Consider the following 24,793-nt stretch of genomic DNA (forward strand, 5'->3'; position numbering starts at 1 on the left):
CAAACCGATTCACCAGAAATGTCCCGTGGACAATGATGGAAGCGAATCACATGCCTAGATCAGCCGAGTAGTGGTATACTTGCCGTATATCGGGACAAAATGATTATTAGTATTAACTTTGATATAACCCGCCTGACAGAGAAAACTTCATTTTATGAGATTAAAGCTAACTAGATTAAAGCTGACTACTTTTCATATTTTGGCGTTTACAGGCTAACACCAGCTTACATGTTGGTGCTATTTTTCGATGTTTCACTCTTCCGTTATTTCGGTGACGGACCCTTCTGGGCTAAAGAGGGAATTGAGCCCTTTTGTAAAGATACCTGGTGGACAAATCTCCTCTATATCAACAATGTCTACAGGAGGAGGGAAATGGTAAGTAAGCAGCAAACAAAGGTATCTCTCTTGACTATTCTCTGTACCAAATATAATACTGATCAGTATAATGCCAGTGATTATTTTTGTTTTCAGTGTTTCACTTTGGCGTGGTATCTGGCCAATGACATGCAGTTTTACGTGGTGAGCCCACTCCTTCTAGTGCCTCTTTATTTGTAAGTAAATTGTGCATATTTGTCTGTTTTCATGTTTGTTACACTCTTATCTAACTGAAAAAGCTCTGTGTCCAACTACAAATTCTCTCAAATGTTCATATTGAAAAACAGAAACAGTTTTGTCCATCTCCCATTTGTATGTATCACAATTGCTATTTAACTAGTATGAAAATCATTACACAAGACCTACTATTTTTAAATGTCACGCATGGCCTACCATTGATCAATATATCACACTTGACCTACCATTTAACAATATGTCACACTTGACCCACTATCTATTAATACGTCACCCTTGACCTACCATTTATTAATGTGTCGCCCTTGACCCACCATTTCATTTCAAAATATTTTATTAACAATACACATATAAAATACAGTATTGTCAAAAGAATAAGACAACAGGCTAGGCCTATATAAGTCTTCTTCTGAAGATATTCCGGTTGGACCTGGCAGAAAGATGTTATGTTCCATATTTAGATACTAAAATTAATGATATATTGCTAGAAAAAGCACTATTGGTTACTGAATAGACGGTAGTATAGTATTATTAGTTATATCAAAACAGAAATAATTACAATTAATGGAATAATTCTCCAAAATAGAATTGGTCAATAGTTAAGTGGAACCATAACATATCAATGCCAGACCCAAAAATGAAAACTAGTATGTAATACAGATACATATTTGTACACACTAAGAACTCACTCACACATTCATTCACTTACAAAGAACAATAACACTAAACAAAAAGAACAAAATAGTAGTTACATAAAACACAATACAAATCTATGGACAGGTAGATGGTATAACCGGTCTCCTCCATGTATATATATTATCACAAGAAAATTTTAAGTATTAGAGTAAAGTAATTTGATGTGCATGTATGAAAAGTAGGGTTTCATTGAAGTAAATGAGAAAAGGGAGAACATCGCCGACATCATTATAGGCAGGGGAAGGGAGGTAATTTATATACATGTTTTTATAAGGAGTCTGAGAATTACTATAATTTCAACACAATGACTTTCACCTGCAAATGTTTTTTTTTATATTAACTTTACTATATGGTTATTGAATATAGCGATTACAGTATATAAAACGCTAATAAGAGTAAATTTCATAGCCAATCCTCCTAGGAGGAAAGTTGGTAACCAGTTCATATCTACCAGCCACGAGTTGCAGGCAACAATTGTCCATTGTGTCCACCGACACCACTTTGCCTTTAAAACATAGCAAACTATAGACATGGTCAAGTCACCAACAATCATCCCATCATGATTACAGATTAGCTTAAATATAGAGGAATGCAGCAATGATTGCATGATGTCGATTTTATATTTGCAAAATATAGATATAGACAAGGGAAACATGAAGTAAAAAACATCTGAAAGCTTATTTGTTTTTTCTTAAATCATAACTAAATAACTGACTCGTTCACAGGTGGATCCCAGTTAGCTTAATGTCAGGTGATCGAGATCAGAGAAATACAAAATTGAATTATAAGAATAAGAAGCAATTCTGGATACAGTCATATCACTTCAGGGCAATCAATATTCATTTAATATATGACATACAGTATTAGTAAAGCAAATCAAACTTACACCGTGATTCTGTCAGTGCACCATCCACATGTTTACTTCGAATTCATAACACGAGTAGTATACGCACTTAGAACCGTCAATACCGGAAACAGGTTATACTAGTCAAAATAATTGTTTGTTAATGATCAGGTTAAAATACCCGATAACCAAATCAAGGTAGAGCGGTGTACGTAATGTAAGTGGATAGCTTTTTATAACACAGCAAATACTAAGCTGCATTTCGCGCCTAAAAGATACTTGAGAACTTATACAATCGCTGATAATGAGAAGAAACTTATTAGTATGGTCAAACTGACTACACTATGATGATATCAGTAAACATGTGAATGATATGTTGTTACTTTAGTAAGATGCAGTCAGATCACGAGAAATATGTATTTAAAAGCTAATACCCGGTCAGTCACCGGACAACTACCCCAAGTATGTAGAAAGAATTGCACAATGACGTACATATATTAATATACACGTCCTTGATCTAAACAATCTCGGACAGTTATTCAAGATCTCAGACATTATAAGGTCTACACAAGAAAGCAAGTTGAAGAAACTGATATATATATATATATATATAATATAATCAGATATAATCAATGAAAAAAAACTTATTGAAGATAAGAAAATGGACTATATCTATCTGATAAAGTCTCATGATGTTATTATGATACAAGTGTGTAAGCCTATACATGTATCATATATTACTACATGTAACTCATATACATGTATACTGACAATGCACTACCTATAGACATACAAGTTTACTTAAAGATGATATATCATTTCTTAGGATTATTATCAATGTTCATAAGTATAGGGTTATAGGTCCACGTCAGCAACACTGTCAGTCTGATCACATATCTAGTCTCTTGTCACAAGCTTCAAGAATGGGGCCTCCTTGCTGTAAATTAGGCGCGTTTTTTTCTTTTTCTCTTGGGACATTAATGCTCTTTGCTTCAGTAGCTCTCCTCTACGTTTAGATAACTCTGGTGGCAGATCCGTTACTACTACCAATCCGCAACCAGCTTTGAGAATTTTCAGGGCCTGACTGAGAACCGTGTCCCTGTCAATAAGGGACATAAATCGAACTATAACATTCCTTGTACCCTCCTCACCTGATGGAAGTCTATGAATGGCTTGTATTAAAATTGACTTTACATAACCACGTTCAAGCTTTAGCTCATCAATGAGGAAGTCACGGAGTTTTTTTATCTGTGTCTTTGGGCAGTTCTCTAATATTTCCAGATAACCCCCTCACCACGAGGTTCCACTTCCTCCCCCAAAGTTCCAAAGCCAACCGTTCGTTCCTTTCATCATTGATTTTGTCTCTTATGGATGGAAGATGTTTGCTGTGAATATCATTAATTTCGGAGTTTACCCATGTAGCAGCTGAGTCGAGGACATCCACTTTTTCCTTCAGTTCACTCAGGCCCTTACGGACATTTGTCAATTCTTGAGAGAAGGAGCAGTGGAGATTTTTAAAACACTCAGAAATATCAGAGAAGTTTTCGCACTTATAGTCTGGCATAGGGGGTTGACTTGTCTCCATACTGGACATAATAGTACGTACTTGTCGTATTCAGAAAAGCGCACGAGCTAATGACACGTGTACGTTCTATACAGGTGCACGTACGGGTGAAAGTTATATATAGCACACTCTTTACAGGTATTGAAGGTGTCCAAATATCTATTTGAATATTTTTTTTTATCAAACCAGGCAGATCTTCACATAAGACAGTTCTTTAGTAACACGCTACATCAAAAATTATGCTAAAATACTTGCATATAACTGTAGTAGAGTTGAAATAATAACGGAGGTGATCCTCACCACGACTGTTCAGCTGGTCGTCATACCGGAAGCTGACCCACCATCTATTAATATGTGACATTTGACCTACCGTTTATCTATATGTCACACTTGACCTACCATTTATTAATATGCTATACATGTTACAAATGACTTATCATATATTGATATGTCACCCTTGACCAACCATCTAATGATATATCACACATGACCTACCATTTATTAATATGTTACACTTTACCTACCATTTATTAATATGTTATACTTGACCTACCATCTATTAATACATGTATGTCACCCTTGACCTACCATTTATTAATATGTTACACTTGACCTACCATTTATTAATATGTAATACTTAACACCATTTATTAATATGTTATACTTGACCTACCTCTATTAATATGTTACCCTTGACCTACCATTTATTTATATGTCACCCTTGACCCACCATATATTAAACTGTCACCCTTAACTTACAATCTATTAAATTGTCACCCTTGACCTATCATTTATTAATATGTTACACTTGACCTACCATTAATTAATATGTCGCCCCTGACCAACCATTTGTCAATATGTCGCCCTTGACCTACCATTTATTAATATGTCACCCTTGACCTACCATTTATTAATATGTCACCCTTGACCCACCATCTATTAATATGGCACCCTTGACCTACCGTTTATTAATATGTCACCCTTGACCAACCATTAATTAATATGTCACCCTTGACTTACCATTTATTAATATGTTACCCTTGACCTACCGTTTATTGATATGTCACCCTTGACCTACCGTTTATTAATATGCTATACATGTTACACATGACTTATCATATATTGATATGTCACCCTTGACCTACCATTTAATAATATGTCACACTTGACCCACCATCTATTAATATGTCACCCTTGACCTACCGTTTATTAATATGTCATCCTTGACCTACCGTTTATTAATATGTCACCCTTGACTTACCATTTATTAATATGTCACCCTTGATCAACCATTTATAATTATGTCACCCTTGAACTACCTTTTATTAACATGTCGAACTTGACCTACTATTTGTTAAAATGTCACCCTTTACCTACTATTTATCAATATGTTACACTTGACCTATTATTTATAAGCATGTCATCCTTGACCTACCATTTATAAATATGTTGCATTTGGCCTGATTTTTAGCAGAACGTCACGTTTTGTCTTCTTTGTATTGTTGCAGCTCCAAGAAGATTGGACTTTTTGTCAATGCTTTGGCCTTATTGGGGATCACAATAGCTACCGGAGTTATATCAGGACACTACGAGCTATATCCGTCCATGTATACTGGTGACTTCACACAAATGATGTCAGTAGTAGTACATATATACACACTATACTGCTGTAACTGGTCAATTAGTTATTTAAACACTCAGTCAGTAGTTCGCCAGTGCTTAGGTTCGTCATTTTACTCCTTGATATTCAAATAGTTCCTTAAAAACTGGCAGTTCCTGCAAATCTCTAGCTTTAAATTTTCATAATTTTTGTGCAGGAGTAAGCTTTGTACATTTTTCAACGTACATGTCTTCAAACAAGTTTTATAGTACCAATATCCCCTTTAGTTTAGGTGACAGTTTTATAGTGACAATATCCACGTCAGTTTATGTGACAGTTTTATAGTGACAATATCCACGTCAGTTTATTTGACAGTTTTATGGTGACAATATCGCTTTCAGTTTATGTGACAGTTGTATAGTGACAATATCCCCGTCAGTTAATGTGACAGTTTTATAGTGACAATATCCACGTCAGTTTATTTGACAGTTTGATAGTGACAATATTCCCGTAAGTTTATGTGACAGTTTGATAGTGACAATATCCCCGTCAGTTAATGTGACAGTTTTAAAGTGACAATATTCCCGTAAGTTTAAGTGACAGTTTTGTAGTGACAATATCCCCGTCAGTTTATGTGTCAGTTTTGTAGTGACAATATCCCCGTTAGATTATGTGACAGTTTTATTGTGACAATATCCCCGTCAGTTTATGTGACAATTTTATAGTGACAATATCCCCGTCAGTTTATGTGACAATTTTATAGTGACAATATCCCCGTCAGTTGATGTGACAGTTTTATAGTGACAATATCCCCGTCAGTTTATGTGATAGTTTTATAGTGACAATATCCCCGTCAGTTTATGTGACAGTTTTATAGTGACAATATCCCCGTCAGTTAATGTGACAGTTTTAAAGTGACAAGATCCACGTCAGTTAATGTGACAGTTTTAAAGTGACAAGATCCACGTCAGTTTATTTGACAGTTTTATAGTGACAATATCCCCGTCAGTAAATGTCACAGTTTTATAGTGACAATATCCCCGTCAGTTTATGTCACAGTTTTATAGTGACAATATCCCCGTCAGTTTAGGTGACAGTTTTATAGTGACAATATCCCCGTCAGTTAATGTGACAGTTTTATAGTGACAATATCCCCGTCAGTTTATGTGACAGTTTTATAGTGACAATATCCCCGTCAGTTATGTGACAGTTTTATAGTGACAATATCCCCGTCAGTTTATGTGACAGTTTTATAGTGACAATATCCCCGTCAGTTTATGTGACAGTTTTATAGTGACAATATCCCCGTCAGTTATGTGACAGTTTTATAGTGACAATATCCCCGTCAGTTATGTGACAGTTTTATAGTGACAATATCCCCGTCAGTTTATGTGACAGTTTTATAGTGACAATATCCCCGTCAGTTATGTGACAGTTTTATAGTGACAATATCCCCGTCAGTTTATGTGACAGTTTTATAGTGACAATATCCCCGTCAGTGTATGTGACAGTTTTATAGTGACAATATCCCCGTCAGTTTATGTGACAGTTTTATAGTGACAATATCCCCGTCAGTTTATGTGACAGTTTTATAGTGACAATATCCCCGTCAGTTTATGTGACAGTTTTATAGTGACAATATCCCCGTCAGTTTATGTGACAGTTTTATAGTGACAATATCCCCGTCAGTTAATGTGACAGTTTTATAGTGACAATATCCCCGTCAGTTTATGTGACAGTTTTATAGTGACAATATCCCCGTCAGTTTATGTGACAGTTTTATAGTGACAATATCCCCGTCAGTTAATGTGACAGTTTTATAGTGACAATATCCCCGTCAGTTTATGTGACAGTTTTATAGTGACAATATCCCCGTCAGTTTATGTGACAGTTTTATAGTGACAATATCCCCGTCAGTTTAATGTGACAGTTTTATAGTGACAATATCCCCGTCAGTTTAAGTGACAGTTTTGTAGTGACAATATCCCCGTCAGTTTATGTGACAGTTTTGTAGTGACAATATCCCCGTCAGTTATGTGACAGTTTTATAGTGACAATATCCCCGTCAGTTTATGTGACAGTTTTATAGTGACAATATCCCCGTCAGTTTATGTGACAGTTTTATAGTGACAATATCCCCGTCAGTTTATGTGACAGTTTTATAGTGACAATATCCCCGTCAGTTGATGTGACAGTTTTATAGTGACAATATCCCCGTCAGTTTATGTGACAGTTTTATAGTGACAATATCCCCGTCAGTTTATGTGACAGTTTTATAGTGACAATATCCCCGTCAGTTTATGTGACAGTTTTATAGTGACAATATCCCCGTCAGTTTATGTGACAGTTTTATAGTGACAATATCCCCGTCAGTTAATGTGACAGTTTTATAGTGACAATATCCCCGTCAGTTTATGTGACAGTTTTATAGTGACAATATCCCCGTCAGTTTATGTGACAGTTTTATAGTGACAATATCCCCGTCAGTTTATGTGACAGTTTTATAGTGACAATATCCCCGTCAGTTTATGTGACAGTTTTATAGTGACAATATCCCCGTCAGTTTATGTGACAGTTTTATAGTGACAATATCCCCGTCAGTTTATGTGACAGTTTTATAGTGACAATATCCCCGTCAGTTTATGTGACAGTTTTATAGTGACAATATCCCCGTCAGTTTATGTGACAGTTTTATAGTGACAATATCCCCGTCAGTTATGTGACAGTTTTATAGTGACAATATCCCCGTCAGTTTATGTGACAGTTTTATAGTGACAATATCCCCGTCAGATTATGTGACAGTTTTATAGTGACAATATCCCCGTCAGATTATGTGACAGTTTTATAGTGACAATATCCCCGTCAGTTTATGTGACAGTTTTGTAGTGACAATATCCCCGTCAGTTATGTGACAGTTTTATAGTGACAATATCCCCGTCAGTTTATGTGACAGTTTTATAGTGACAATATCCCCGTCAGTTTATGTGACAGTTTTATAGTGACAATATCCCCGTCAGTTTATGTGACAGTTTTATAGTGACAATATCCCCGTCAGTTTAATGTGACAGTTTTATAGTGACAATATCCCCGTCAGTTTATGTGACAGTTTTATAGTGACAATATCCCCGTCAGTTAATGTGACAGTTTTATAGTGACAATATCCCCGTCAGTTTATGTGACAGTTTTATAGTGACAATATCCCCGTCAGTTAATGTGACAGTTTTATAGTGACAATATCCCCGTCAGTTGATGTGACAGTTTTATAGTGACAATATCCCCGTCAGTTTATTTGACAGTTTTATAGTGACAATATCCCCGTCAGTTAATGTGACAGTTTTATAGTGACAATATCCCCGTCAGTTTATGTGACAGTTTTATAGTGACAATATCCCCGTCAGTTAATGTGACAGTTTTATAGTGACAATATCCCCGTCAGTTTATGTGACAGTTTTATAGTGACAATATCCCCGTCAGTTTATGTGACAGTTTTATAGTGACAATATCCCCGTCAGTTTATGTGACAGTTTTATAGTGACAATATCCCCGTCAGTTTATGTGACAGTTTTATAGTGACAATATCCCCGTCAGTTTATGTGACAGTTTTATAGTGACAATATCCCCGTCAGTTTATGTGACAGTTTTATAGTGACAATATCCCCGTCAGTTTATGTGACAGTTTTATAGTGACAATATCCCCGTCAGTTTATGTGACAGTTTTATAGTGACAATATCCCGTCAGTTTATGTGACAGTTTTATAGTGACAATATCCCCGTCAGTTTATGTGACAGTTTTATAGTGACAATATCCCCGTCAGTTTATGTGACAGTTTTATAGTGACAATATCCCCGTCAGTTTATGTGACAGTTTTATAGTGACAATATCCCCGTCAGTTAATGTGACAGTTTTATAGTGACAATATCCCCGTCAGTTTATTGACAGTTTTATAGTGACAATATCCCCGTCAGTTTAATGTGACAGTTTTATAGTGACAATATCCCCGTCAGTTTATGTGACAGTTTTATAGTGACAATATCCCCGTCAGTTTATGTGACAGTTTTATAGTGACAATATCCCCGTCAGTTTATGTGACAGTTTTATAGTGACAATATCCCCGTCAGTTTATGTGACAGTTTTATAGTGACACTATCCCCGTCAGTTTATGTGACAGTTTTATAGTGACAATATCCCCGTCAGTTATGTGACAGTTTTATAGTGACAATATCCCCGTCAGTTTATGTGACAGTTTTATAGTGACAATATCCCCGTCAGTTTATGTGACAGATTGATAGTGACAATATCCCTGTCAGTTTAGGTGACAATCTCCATCTTCAAAACGTATGGGTTTTGTGATTACACTGTATTGTTATTTAACAGTAAATGTTGTATAATTTCAGGATAAATTTGGATCACTACTTTTACGACTACTATATTGTTCCTTGGTGTCGCATGGGACCTTATATCGTTGGCATAGTAACCGGGTACATCATCTACCGCACTGATGGCAAATTCAAAATACCAAAGGTTAGTTTATGGATTATAATACGTTGTAATCTGGTCTGAGTTTTCTGGTGTAGTTTTGTTGAAATAGACTTGAGCACAGTCTAGCTTAGAGATGGTACTGTGCCAGGTAATCCAGTTTAGGAATATCAAGTTGTTTATAAGAACTTTCTGTGCGTTTTTGGCAAATATAAGAGACGAGTATGTATCTCTCAACACGTAATACCTTCATTCATATCCATATTCAGTTCTGAAACGCAAATTGGTCAATCTGATCCGGTAACACAGACTTGATTTGATGTCCATTTCGAATTTCAAGCCGCTAAGAACATTGGACATATCTAATCCACACTAGAAATAAACCAAATGCAGGTCAAGAGTCCTCTTAGTTTGTCTATCCCTTACATTATATCATAACAGGGCATGAATGTGTTGATTTGGATCGCCATAGCCGTGGCCGCGTGTCTGGTGGTGTACGGAATTAACGGTCCCGTCAATGGACATAGCTGGAGTAACGGTGTAAACGCCCTCTACAACGCCGTGCATCGCTCCGTGTGGGGAATGTGTGTTTGCTGGGTTATCTTTGCCTGTGTCACGGGAAATGGAGGTAACACATTTACTGCTTTTCTAAACTATCGACTAGCTCTTATAGATGTACAGTTGTACTTTTCAAAACGAGTATAGAAATTTAAATATCTAACTTGGATGTTTCTTTTTAGAAGTTTTTTTTAAAAGTTAAGATAATAAAGATGTAAGAACATCACTGCTGCTTAGATCATCAGAATCTGAGCAGTAACCAAACAAACATGTTCTTGTTCTGCCGAATCATTATTTCTTGTATCGTTAACGACTTTCTGTCGTGGAAGCTGTTCGTCCCCCTCGGTAGACTGAACTATTGTATATTACAACCTAATGTTTTACAAGGTATCGTTAACGACTTTCTATCGTGGAAGCTGTTCGTCCCCCTCGGTAGACTGAACTATTGTATATTACAACCTCATGTTTTCCTAGGTATCGTTAACGACTTTCTGTCGTGGAAGCTGTTCGTCCCCCTCGGTAGACTGAACTATTATATATTACAACCTCATGTTTTCCTAGGTATCGTTAACGACTTTCTGTCGTGGAAGCTGTTCGTCCCCCTCGGTAGACTGAACTATTGTATATTACAACCTCATGTTTTCCTAGGTATCGTTAACGACTTTCTGTCGTGGAAGCTGTTCGTCCCCCTCGGTAGACTTAGCTATTGTATCTATCTGACACACATACTCGTTCTACAGCATTACCTGCAAAGCTTGCGCCAACCAATTTATGGCACGACTTTGGAATTCGTAAGTATCATTCATTTAAACCGAAAACGACAAAATTATCCTAAAAGATATATATAACAATCGGTTCAACCAGTTTAAAAATATATTTGTTTATGTATACTGTAAAAACTGTCATACACATATATATCAACACAGATCTCTGATACTCAGTGTAAATACTCAGTGTAAATACTCAGTGTAGATACTCATTGTAAATACTCAGTGTAGATATCAACACAGACCTCTGATACTCAGTGTAAATACTCAGTGTAAATACTCAGTGTAGATACTCAGTGTAAATACTCAGTGTAAATACTCAGTGTAGATAATAACACAGACCTCTGATACTCAGTGTAAATACTTAGTGTAAATACTCAGTGTAGATATCAACACAGACCTCTGATACTCAGTGTAAATACTCAGTGTAGATATCAACACAGACCTCTGATACTCAGTGTAAATACTCAGTGTAGATACTCAGTGTAAATACTCAGTGTAAATACTCAGTGTAGATATCAACACAGACCTCTGATACTCAGTGTAAATACTCACTGTAGATACTCAGTGTAGATACTCAGTGTAAATACTCAGTGTAAATACTCAGTGTAGATACTCAGTGTAGATACTCAGTGTAAATACTCAGTGTAGATACTCAGTGTAAATACTCAGTGTAGATACTCAGTGTAAATACTCACTGTAGATACTCAGTGTAAATACTCAATGTAAATACTCAGTGTAAATACTCAGTGTAAACACTCAGTGTAGATATCAACACAGACCTCTGATACTTAGTGTAAATACTCAGTGTAAACACTCAGTGTAGATGTTAACAGAGACCTCTGATACTCAGTGTAAATACACAGTGTAGATAATAACACAGATATCTGATACTTAGTGTAAATACTCAGTGTAGATGTTAACAGAGACCTCTGATACTCAGTGTAAATATTCAGTGTAGATACTCAGTGTAAATACTTAGTGTAAATACTCAGTGTAGATATTAACACAGACCTCTGATACTTAGTGTAAATATTCAGTGTAGATACTCAGTGTAAATACTTAGTGTAAATACTCAGTGTAGATAATAACACAAACATCTGATACTCAGTGTAAATACTCACTGTAGATACTCAGTGTAAATATCAACACAGACATCTGATACTCAGTGTAGATACTCAGTGTAAATACTCAGTGTAAATACTCAGTGTAAATACTCAGTGTAGATACTCAGTGTAAATACTCAGTGTAAATACTTAGTGTAAATACTCAGTGTAAATACTCCGTGTAAATACTCAGTGTAAATACTCCGTGTAAATACTTAGTGTAAATACTTAGTGTAAATACTCAATGTAAATACTCAGTGTATATACTCAGTGTAGATATCAACACAGATCTCTTATACTTAATGTAAGTACTCAGTGTAAATACTCAGTGTAAATACTCAGTGTAGATACTCAGTGTAGATACTGAGTGTAAATACTCAGTGTAAATACTCCGTGTAAATACTCAGTGATAATACTCCGTGTAAATACTCAGTGTAAATATCAACACAGACATCTGATACTCAGTGTAAATACTCAATGTAGATATTTATTATTGTATGTACATACATCGTAATTACCCAGTGGCGTTTAACTTAGATGTGACTTGGAAACTAATCACTTTTTTTGCATGTAAGTCTGATCACTATAATATGTATTGAATATTATTACAGAAATATCATTTCAGCATTACAAATGTTCGTTTTTCAGACTTTCATTTTCCTTGGAACATTATTACTATCGCTCCTGGTGTCCATTGTCGCCTCCTTGGCTTTCGAGGCTCCAATGATGGCCTTGGAGAAAGTCATCTTCCGACGAGGCAAAAAATAAAACATACACACATTTCGGGAAAAGAATATTAGAAGTAATAGTTTATCAAGAGGATTCGAAGTGCTGTCCGTCATGTCAGGAATGCGATGATAATACGTCTATCTTTGACAGTTTAATTTTACGTATTTTGTAGTGATTTATCATTAAAATACCCGCTCTTTGACACCTACACTTTTATTTTTTATTTTGCTGAAAAAGCTTTAATCGTGCAGTATTTCTATTAACCTTGCAACAAATTGAACCCATAAAGATAGCATGGCGCTGTAGGTATTTCGATATATAATGAGACACACATGTTTTAAATAGATATCAGACAACTTTTGAATTATACATCTAGTTGATTATTTGAAAAACTGACCAACACAAAGTTTATCTCAAAACAAAAAAAGGCCATATAAAATATCAAGCATACAGATTGTAACGTAGGACGAGCGTTGGATAAAGGTCACTCTAAAATTGAGAACACAATTTTAAAAAGTCGATATGGCTTCACCACACTGGGGACATTGTCCATCAACTCCATTGTCTGTGTTCCAAGACGATTTGCACGACAATAATCCGGAATTCTAACCGATCAGCACAAAGCTTAGACCATATAAAAATGATAGTATGTCTCAACAACCACCCTTCAACCCGAATTCTTTATGTATTAACCACTCTTAAACCCAAACCTTTTATCTAAAACCCACCCTCACTTAATGTTCCGTATATAAAGTTAGCATCCCTTTATACGACCTTATATATGGAACATTAAGTGAAGTTACCTTCCCTATATATGACCTTTTATACGGAACATTAAGTGAAGTAGCATAAAACACCGCAGCGCCCCCATACTGCATAATGAGGAACTAAAGAATGAGATCGCCAACAATCACAAAGTCAACGCGAATGCCGATAATGCAATACTGAATGTTGACCTAGCGAATACCGGATTGCGCAATGCAAACTCGTAATGACAATGTTGACGACTGGAATAATCAAACTGCAATATGCAATCTTAACACTGAATACATGAATGATAATAAAGGAAATGATCAGGTTCAATTCGCATAACACAATGTTAATGTTGCACACATGAATGCAATAACGGATAGTGTAATATTTACTTGAATTCCGTTCCATAGGAAGGTATAGAGAGAAAGTTTAAATATGACTAAATTCTCTTTATTATAAACAACACATATTTCAGCCATTCAGATTTTCAGAAATAGGGGCCTGCACATGCAAGATTTCAACAGACTTTATTTACGGTAACAGGTTAACAACAATTAAACAAGTCTACACTTAACATAGAAAGGGTCACACAGATCCCTATTGTAGCCGTCCCCGCTCACAAAGACCCGGAGAGGCCACCAAACGCTCTAATTCGACTTAGTAAATGACAGGGGGAATTACCACACGTCCTGCTGGTTGCATAGCTTGGGTCGAAGAGAGCGAATCGCATCTCCCGCCACAGGAAAGCAGCTCACACAAGGGGAAGTAACTCTTCCGAGATTCCCAACATTCCTCCCCGTTTTATAAGATTGGATATAATGCCAATTGAAATTGATACCGAGAGATTAGCAACTGATATTTGACATTACATAAAACTACAGAATTCTAAGTAGATTAAAGTTATCTTCAAATATAAACTTATGAATTATACAGTTTGTTTTCGAAACGAATAAAGCATATTACTGAACATAGTCATTCAAGTAGGCTGGTTTTTTCACTTGTCGTCCACGCCTAGTCACAACTTCGGCGTCCATACACTCTCCGTCGGTACTGCACTGTTCGCGGTCACAATCCGAAGAATTGTCAATTGGATCTTGGTCATGAAGAACTTCGGTAGAAGTATCTGGACCACTTGCGCCATCCTTCTCAAAACTGTTTGTTGACTTGTCCTTGACAGAAAGTGTGTGCTTAGCCCGAGCTAGCCATAATGGAGCAGTTCCATCGGTACACAGCTTTAGCTTGTCGTGATGTATCCTCTTCGTTTGACCTCTGTTGTCTTGGAGGATATAGAGTGGAGGTTCACTTCCAACCACCAAATAAGGTCCCTTCCAAGGAGGACGTAGTTTCCGGCTTTGTCCAACAACTGTTGCCTCATCAAGTTTGTACACTGTATCTCCGGGGCTGTACATTTGTTCGCGCAATTTCAAATCATAGTCCTTCTTCTGGCGAACTTGGGTGCTTTCGAGATGGTGTCTTGCAAATTGGTGAGCCTCAGCCATGACCCTGTTTAAGTTCTGCACCCACTCCACTGGTTCAAAATCCTCCAAGTTAGCTTGGCTGACTCCCATCATAATGTCTGCTGGCAACATGACTTCCCTTCCCAGCATTAAACGATTCGGTGTATAACCGGTGGATTTGTTTTCTGTGGCATGTAGTGCCATGACTAGAGATGGCAGATCTTTATCCCAGTGTCTGATCTTTCCCTCTATGTAACACCGTATTATCTGTGCAATCATCCGGTTGTAGCGTTCAATCTGTCCATTCGATGACGGGTGATAGGGTGTCGCTCGTGTCTTTGTTATTTGAAGTATTTCACAGATTTTCCTGAACATATTTCCATCAAAGTTCCTGCTTTGGTCGGTATGAATAGCCAAAGGACACCAAAATGTTACAACAAAGCGACTGAAGAATTCTCGGGCGATCAGGTCTGCTGACTGGTTCGGCAACGCTACACACTCTATCCATTTCGAGAATTGATCTATCATAACTAATACATGTGAATTGCCCAATTCACTCGGAGTAAATGGTCCTAGAATGTCCAAGTGTATCCTCTACATTGGATAACCAGCGTGGTATCTTTGAAGAGCTGCTTTCGGTTTTCGGCAAGATTTCTTGTTCACATTGCATACTGCGCATGCCTTTATGTAGCCTTTACAATCTTCCGCCATTTTATACCACATGTAGAACTGTCGAAGCCGTTTCAAAGATTTCTCGTATCCAAGATGTACTGAAAGTTTTGAATCATGGCAATGGAAGAGTACCTCTTTTCGCATTGCTTTTGGTACTACAAGGCGCATCCGTTCGGTTTCTCCGTCCATCCAAACGTACATCAATACACCATTTAATAATTTGAGTTGATGCTTCGAGAGCCACAAATGCTTAGTAGCAGGACTTGTCAGGTATAATTCATGTTCTTCCGGCGAAATATTTTCTAAACACTGTATTATACAACCTAAATCCGGATCCTCCAGTTGCATTTTCCTCATATCATCCTCTGATTTGATTTCTACCCAATTTACATCAGGACCCAATTGCTGTACTGAAGCAACAACATCTTCCATTTCGGATTTTAAACCTTGAGCCAATGGGATCACATTGTCCACTTCTTCTTCGAATCTTGACCATTGAGTATGTGCCCGTTTGCAGTAGCTACATCCATGACACGGAAGCGTTTCCAGATTTACACCTGGCCGGTAATGATTACACGGGTCGATAGTATCAGGAATACGAGATAGCCCGTCTGCATTCAAATGTTCTTTCCCTTTTCTATGTTCAATCTGCATATCGTACTGAGCTAGTTCCTCTAGCAATCTAGCAAGTTGACCTTCGATATGTTTAAATCGAGTCAACCAAATCAGGATGTTGTGATCAGTCCGAAGAATAAAGTGCCTTCCAAGAAGGTAACGCCTGAAATGTCGTGTGAACGTTACAACGGCCAACAACTCCTTCCGGGTTGTGCAGTACTTTCTTTGCTCTGGAGTGAGCACTTTTCCGCTGTATGAAATAAATCTTTCTTGGTCATTCTGGATTTGAGATAACTGAGCCCCAACCGCAACATCGGAAGCGTCGGAATCCAAAACAAAAGTCTCAGTATGGTTTGGGTATGAAAGACACGGGGCTGTTGTCAAGGCCCGCTTCAATTTGTCGAAAGCCTCTTGATGTGACTCATCCCACCGGAATTTACACTTAGAACCTGTAAGTTCATACAGGCATTTTGATATATGCGCGTAACCAGGAACATGTTCTCGGTGATAGTTAGCATATCATAGGAACCTCTCCATTTCCTTTGATGAGGTTGGTACTGGCCATCATCGAATTTGATCCACCTTGTCCTCAGCTATGCTAATGCCTGACTGACTGATGTGCTTCCCGAGAAAGTCACATTCTGATTGAACCAACAGACACTTTTTAGGCTTGAATTTCAAATTGTGACATCGAAAACGCTGAAAGACTGCCTGCAAATTCTGGAAATGGTCATCAAAATCAATCCCCATAGCATTGATATCATCTAGATACGCCAAAAGCTTTTTCCACAACAACCCTCTAAGAACTAACTGAATTGCTCGCTGGAAAGTAGCCGGGGCGTTGCACAACCCAAACGCCATTTTGTTGTGCTCGAACAATCCATGTTTCGTCACAAAAGCTGTCTTCCTTTTGTCTGACTCAGCAATGGGTATTTGATAGTAGCCTGAAGCCATATCTAGCGTGCTGAAATATTTTGATCCAGCCAGGGTTTCGAGACAATCAGCAATGTTGGGTAGTGGAAAGGTATCCTTGACTGTTTTCTGATTTAAGCAACGATAATCGACACACCACCGCACAGATCCATCCTTCTTTCTGACCAGGACTGGAGCAGATGCCCATTTTGAAGCTGATGGCCTGATAATCCCAGCGTCCAGGAGATTATTTAAAAGTTTTTCCTCCTCCCCTTCGAAACCGAATGGAGTTCTCCGCATTTTCTGCTTAACTGGGTTCTCATTTCCTGTATGTATCCTGTGTTCCACTCCCTTCAGACATCCAATGTCAAGATCATGAGTTGAGAAAACATCACTGAACTCAATAAGCAGACGTTTGAGCTTTTCAGATTCTGTGTCACTTAGTCCAATGCTAGACCTTCCGAATAACTCCTGTAGGTGGGAAGGAAGGTCGGTCGAGTTGAAATTAACCTGGTTAATCGACAATGAACCTACAGCGGTAGGCCCTGCTTCTTCATTGGCACTGACATGTTCTTCTACAGTAACTTGACCTATTCTTTGTCCGCATCTAATAATCACAGGTTCATCAGAGTCATTGATGTAGGTCACTGGCAAATTATCACTATTGCCTCCTAAATATACACCTGCAGACATCAAAAATGTATTCCGCTTACTTGGCTCAACTACAAATAATCTACCAGTCATTGGTGATTGTAAAGACGCACTGGTTCTAGTTACAGAGTGCGCTGGGAGAACAATCCTTTGATGAGACAAAACACAGCAAATATCGACATCTTCATCTTCCCTGCCTCGTTTTAGTGTCCCGTAGACGACAGAATCGCCTATCTCTAGAGTGTTTTCTCGCAAGTCAACAATACATTCATGTTTTGAGAGAATGTCCATGCCCAGTAAAAGTTCGTCATTAATTGGGGCTGCATATATGTCAGAAATTATACTTGTACTCCCAAGGTGAATTGTTACGTCTCTAATTGTGTGTCTTATGATACGAGATTCCTTGCCCTGCTCCAACGAGAACAACTTTCTCCGATATTGAATAATTAGGATCCAGCTCCTTTAAGAGATTGATATTAATGACGGTCACTTGAGCTGCGGTGTCAACCACAGAAGATATACCTTTTCCGCATACCTTCGCTGGAATATAAAGGCTGACCACTTTCTTTTCCTTCACAAGTACCTCCTTAATGTCTGCAATCTGACCTTCATCTGTTTGGACCACTGTTCGGTCAGTTAACATGGCCCATTCCAGTTTGACTGTTCCCCATCACTGTATCTTTTTTCACAGTCAGCCTTGAAGTGTCCATATTCACCGCAAGAGTAACATCTCCGGTTAGCCTTAGAGTTAGGAGATTGACTTCTAGGAGATGCTGGTGGACTCTTTGACCGTGGTTCTTTTCCATTTCTAGGGGCTCCCAAATTGAAGGAACTCAACTTTCCAACAAGATCTTTCAGCACCGATGTAACCTCTGACAATTCTGATGTCGACTGTCTACTTTGCACTTGCTGCACTTTAGGGGGTCCAGCGTCATCATCAATATCACCTACATCTGCACTGGCGAAGCTCACCTTTCGGGATTCCATAGGACGGGCGCGATCCAAATATCAACTTCCTGTTGTTGACATCCTCTTTTACATACTGCAGTGCCTTATATATAGACTACAGGTTTTTCGAAATAGCAGTACTTGCAGCTTCCTTATCGTCGCAGGCCCTTAGGAATGCCTCCACTGCTATTTGATCAATGGTCTTTTCATCTGCTCCCGGAAGTCCATCCATAGCAAGAAAATGTACCCTTTGGGAAAGCTCAGCAAGGGTTTCATTCTCCTTTTGCCTCAGAAGTTGTAGCTGCCTTCGAGCTGAGGTCGGAGGTTCCTTCTTGCTAAATCGCTTTGATAGCTTTCTACATAGCTGATCGTAGCCATCATGCCTCAATTCCCTCGCGAATTCTAATGCCTTGTCCCTCAAACAGTCAATAAGCGGGTCTTTTGTTTCTTTTATTCGCCAACCATACCTCTTTGCTTGCCGCTCATGCTGGTATAAAAATGATTCCCAGTCACCTTCACCTGTGTATGTTTGTGCCGTTGGAGGCGCCGGACTCCTCTTTCGTGATCGTCTTGATCTATGTCTCGATTGAGAGTAATCTGAACTACTGTCACTGTCGTCAGACTCTGATGCAGATGGTGAGGATTCATACCTTGTCCTATAATGATGGTAGTTCCCATGTCTTCTTCCCTTACCTTCGGATATAGACATCTTATCTCTGCTCCTTGAACTATCTCCAATAGAACTCTCCTTTTCTATCTCTGGCTCATCAAATAAAGTTATTAAAGATGGCGTTGAGGTCTCAGCTGGCTTGTAGAGATCTGATGCTGGGGTGGAGGTAGACTTTGGTAAGTACACACTATCTGCTGTTACTGTACCCGATCCAAAACTAGGGTAGAAACTGCTTTGTGATGAAGGACGTGATGGTGTCAAGTAGGATGCAGCATTGCTATCAGATAATACCTTTCTTGCTTCGAGCGATGGGAAGCGCTCCAATAGCCGTTTTAAATCATTTGAAGCCTCTTTGATTTCTTTCTTCGATTCCCTAATCTCTGTTAAGCTCTCCTCAAGAAATTCATTGAAGGATGTCATTTTGTTTGTTATTTTGTCCCTCTCACTAGAAAACCAATCACCAAATTTTGAAAGTTCTTCTGAACTGGCCATAATACACAACTTGTTGCCAAAATGTTGTCTTATTTAGAGGGTATAGGCGATACTTGTCACCAACCGCAACCAAAAGTCAATATCACAAATTGGAAAGTTTGACTAAGCGGGGGATTTAGGCGATTACATCACCTACCACACCCAAAGTCAGGCATCCAGCTTCCTTTTCTTTGATGATTGTGTAGTTATAGAATTAAACTGTACACTGTCTAAAACTGGTCGAAACCACTGTTGTTTAATATGCGACACAGCATGAAGACCATCATATAAAACATCAAAATGATATGATAACACGGTTTTTGGAATTCTACGTCGTCCCCGTCGTTTTTTGTGAATCTTGATAACTGCTTCCGCCCACCTTATAGTTTTACAACCAGATAATGAATTAAAACTATCAATCCCACCATTTACAAAAGAAACAGTGTTGTTATGTTCAGCCTGAAAATTGTTCAAAACTTCATCTGAGAAGACTTTAGTCGAATTTTTGATGTCCTGAAATTTGCGAAATGATGCAGGTGCAATAGTAGCAAACCCAACAGTTGAATTTGTTCGGACCGACTTGATATATTCTGCGAATTCCCTTAATTCCGATAATACTGCAGCGTGTCCTTTTTCGGACGGTTTGATTACACTACCAGAGTGACTCCTTTCCAAAGATATTAGGTCATTAGTTTCAGCACAAATCCTGACTAGTAACTTCCTGTCATGTGGAATTATAGGTAGTTTTTTTAACAAACAAACTTTTTAAAGTCAGAAATAGTTGCTCCCCTCTTGATGAGATATATTATTTCCAAATCTTTTGGCTGATGGTAATTATCAAAGTTATAAGCTCTTGAGTCAGTAATTAAGATAACGATAGTTTTAGATTCCATAAAAATAACACAAATATGTCCAGAATAATAAGTATGTGTGCAGAATAATTGTCAAAAATACACAAAAAGAATCGAGAAACAAAATTATCACCAACAAATTGACGATTTTTTTCAATCAAATAAAGTCTCAAAACACGGTGAGCGCATCCTTAATATCACCCTGTTTGTTGACAAAGTTTCGTCTGCTTTGACCTAACATGGCGAAGTGCCCGGTATAAATAAACGTATATCTAGTCTACTCAGTACATGACTTATTCAGCAACAATGTTTATCACAGCGTTATTGCAATACAGATGATTCGAAATGATTTTTAATTTTTGTGTGCACAATGATTTGTTAATCGTGGCGATTTTCTCTCCGCGCTCCAAATTATCCTCGTCGCCAATGTAAGATTTCAACAGACTTTATTTACGGTAACAGGTTAACAACAATTAAACAAGTCTACACTTAACATAGAAAGGGTCACACAGATCCCTGTTGTAGCCGTCCCCGCTCACAAAGACCCGGAGAGGCCACCAAACGCTCCAATTCGACTTAGTAAATGACAGGGGGAATTACCACACGTCCTGCTGGCTTCATAGCTTGGGTCGAAGAGAGCGAATCGCATCTCCCGCCACAGGAAAGCTCACACAAGGGGAAGTAACTCTTCCGAGATTCCCAACATTAGTTAGCCTTTAAATAACATTTCCAGTTGCCCATTAATCAGCCAGCCTGGCGACAGTTCTAGTTATATTATAAGGGAATTGAATACAATCGATGACTGACGACCTGTAAAGGTCTCACAATACCTGAAATATGTTGATACTGTTAGAAACAATCTGTCGTCGTGGCCTCTTACTAGTGTTTGTCGTACAGATTTATTACATTTGGCCATTGTTTATATTCTGAGCAAACCACATTTGTTTCTATTTAATTTAACAGCTTGTTTATTTTTACTACTTTCGAAGTACAAATATCAATTGTTGCGTAGTAAGTGTGGACTCGTCTCTTGTGGAACAACTTATCTGGGATGTCACCGACGTTTGTTTGTGTTTATCATTCTGTAAAGTAAACTAGATCGACTTGATTGTGATAACCGCTTATCTGGGGATATTTCGCAACAACGCGATCACGTGACTGACACTTCTACCTCCGGGAGTTCCTCACCTTTATATGATCTGAAGGCTTTATATTGGATATACACAAAGATATCATGTGATACTGCTCTTCATAGAATAAAACACAATCTCTTTCCATAGGTCCCAGTCATATCAGGACATGTAAACACGACAAAGAGGCTAAGACAGTGCTTTAGTAAATAATATCCACTTATGTAATTCTATAGCTTATGGGCACAGTTTGACGCATAAGAAATACGAAATTTTAATCTAAAAATTGGTCTGACTGTCTCCATCAATTGTAATTTCATTTAAACCTCCAGAAGTCTCGCGCACTCTGATACCTCCAGGTTTAGGGTCAAGTGATGTTGGGTGTTTCTGCCCAGTGTATATTTTGACTGTACTGAACCGGTATAACATATTACCGCTCAGATTTGTAGTTCAAACGTTGAAATACGGTTGTAATTAAACTCAACAGGAAAAAATTAAACATCTGATTTGTAATGAATAATAAAAGTTAATTAAAGGGCTCGAATATAAAAAAAAAATACCCTAGTTAAATAGTGTTCGACTGATCCCTGGTATGACAGTTGATACTCGTATAAGATATTATGTGATTTAAGTTATTTGTAGAATGCTTTCTCAGTGGTCATCTAGGTTGATGTTTTAGGGGATTAACGCCCTTGTAACAGCCGGTGTTATCTAGGTATACTTTGACTAACTGAAATGACGTCAGAAGGGAATGATTCATTGACATATGGTAACGAGTGTTTGGAGAAAATGTCCTCCGAAGTCTAGGTCATTGCCTTCAGTCACGTGACATACACGTACCCCACATGAGAGTGTCACAAGCTCAGGGAAATGTCTGTGTTGTTTACCAAGAGATCTATTTCATTCCTACGTTGTCCACCCCGAAATATTCGGAACAGTTTTGCTGTACCATCCTTTGTATTATTTACTTCCACATAAAGACATGTACGATGGCCGAATGGAGTCGGACATATCTGTATGGGTCATAGCTGTGTACGCCGAGAGTTCTCTAAGCTGAAGTCAATTCGGGCTGATGAACGCGTTGTATTGGTACATTTCATTTGTTTATCAATTGACAAATGAAAAATCAATATAAGTACATCTTTCATGACGTCATTAACAAACGGATCCTATCTTGGCGCTAAAAGCTTATACTGGTTTCCCCCTCAGTCACCTCCCTTTCGTATGCCCAGTCACCCTCCTCCCCAGTCCTTGCGCACGCTACACAGAGGGCCGGTTGCGAGTAACAATGTTGAGCTGTCCTCGAATAATGCCGCTAATGTAAGACTAATGGTGTGATGTTTATGGCCTCGTGAGGAGATGTCCACCATTAATGACGGTAATGGTAGACTAATGGTGTCATGGTTCTGGCCACGTGAGGGGCTGTCCACGGCTAATGACGGTAATGTAAAAATAATGGTGTCATGGTTATTACCTCCTCGTGAGGGGCTGTCCACGACAAATGACGGCAATATAAGACTGATGGTGTCATTTTATATTGTTGTGTCCAACTTAGTCAGAATTAAGAGTTAAATTTATCAAATCATACTTTTACCGTCGACTTTCCAAAGCTATGTTTTTGTACATTACTCATTGCTTAATTGTAAATGAGTGTTCTGCTATGATGACGTCATATTGTTTTGACGCATCGAGCTATATTTTAACTATGTTTTGAATTATGCCGGTTGTGTTCTCTGCCATCTTGTAAAATGAAATATGATATCATAGATATGTATATTATAATCGTATCTGCTTAATACGGAATAAACGAAATTGTAAAATTGTTCATGGTTGTGTACTCAACGCCAAGTATGTTTCTTTCATATATACAAACTAAACACTATCACATTACAACTACGATAGGAAATTGAAATCTTTACCTTCGGATGACCAACTCATAGTGCATATGATACACAATCTAATTAAAATCTAGATGCTCATTCTCACTACGATACATAAACATCTAACGACATCGCATAAATGATGCCCAAGATGCTGTAAGTAGTAATTTGATTGGCTTATCCAGAAGGTCATCTTGACTTGACCCCTTATGCGATGGATGGCGTTATATGTTCATGTAACGTAGTGAGAATGAACATCTATATTTTAATCAGATTGTATGATACATTGTGTTAATTATTTGATATATAACATAGTAACACAAATGAAGAAGGGAGACAACTTTATGACTCGTGCCCTGACCGGGCCTCGAACTCACGATCTACGGCACCCAATCGCCTAGCCAGAAATGCCCGATGCTTATACCGCTGCGTCACATCGGCGTTTTTAAAACGAACGTTTCAATTGCGCAGTGACGGTCGGCCCGATATTCTGTCATTTTGAATTTCCTGTTGTAGTGGTACTGTGATGAATATTTATAATATGTGTCCAATTCGCATCCATGTATGGTATCCATATCATCTAATAAACGACATCCGCTATGATCATGACCACATCAAAACATAACGGACGGACGGGGAATGGCACGTCATAATGGAACGGCCGGACGTGGAATGGTATAACATAATGGAACGGACGGACGGGGAATGGTACATCATTATGGAACGGACGGACGGGGAATGGCACATCATTATGGAACGGACGGACGGGGAATGGCACATCAATATGGAACGGACGGACGGGGAATGGCACATCATTATGGAACGGACGGACGGGGAATGGCACATCATAATGGAACGGACGGACGGGGGAT

General features: G+C 38.2%; 2 protein-coding genes across 2 annotated transcripts in view; one reads left to right on the plus strand and one right to left on the minus strand.

Moving 5' to 3' along the window:
• The window catches only part of LOC117323210 (nose resistant to fluoxetine protein 6-like), a 37,880-nt gene extending 24,765 nt beyond the window's left edge, over window positions 1-13,115 (plus strand). The window contains exons 11-15 of the mRNA XM_033878271.1: window positions 5,183-5,308; window positions 9,670-9,796; window positions 10,193-10,379; window positions 10,958-11,100; window positions 12,831-13,115. Of these exons, the coding sequence (XP_033734162.1) occupies window positions 5,183-5,308; window positions 9,670-9,796; window positions 10,193-10,379; window positions 10,958-11,100; window positions 12,831-12,950 (703 nt within the window). The 3' untranslated portion in view covers window positions 12,951-13,115. The remainder of the gene's footprint in view (window positions 1-5,182; window positions 5,309-9,669; window positions 9,797-10,192; window positions 10,380-10,957; window positions 11,101-12,830) is intronic.
• A 1,508-nt stretch (window positions 13,116-14,623) lies between these two features.
• LOC117336911 lies at window positions 14,624-15,649 on the minus strand. The gene has a single exon (XM_033901389.1). It carries the CDS (start codon window positions 15,647-15,649, stop codon window positions 14,624-14,626), a length of 1,026 nt encoding a protein of 341 aa, XP_033757280.1.
• Between the last annotated feature and the right edge of the window lie 9,144 nt (window positions 15,650-24,793).

The sequence above is a fragment of the Pecten maximus genome, chromosome 1, assembly GCF_902652985.1.
Source record: "Pecten maximus chromosome 1, xPecMax1.1, whole genome shotgun sequence".
Classification (NCBI taxonomy): domain Eukaryota; kingdom Metazoa; phylum Mollusca; class Bivalvia; order Pectinida; family Pectinidae; genus Pecten; species Pecten maximus.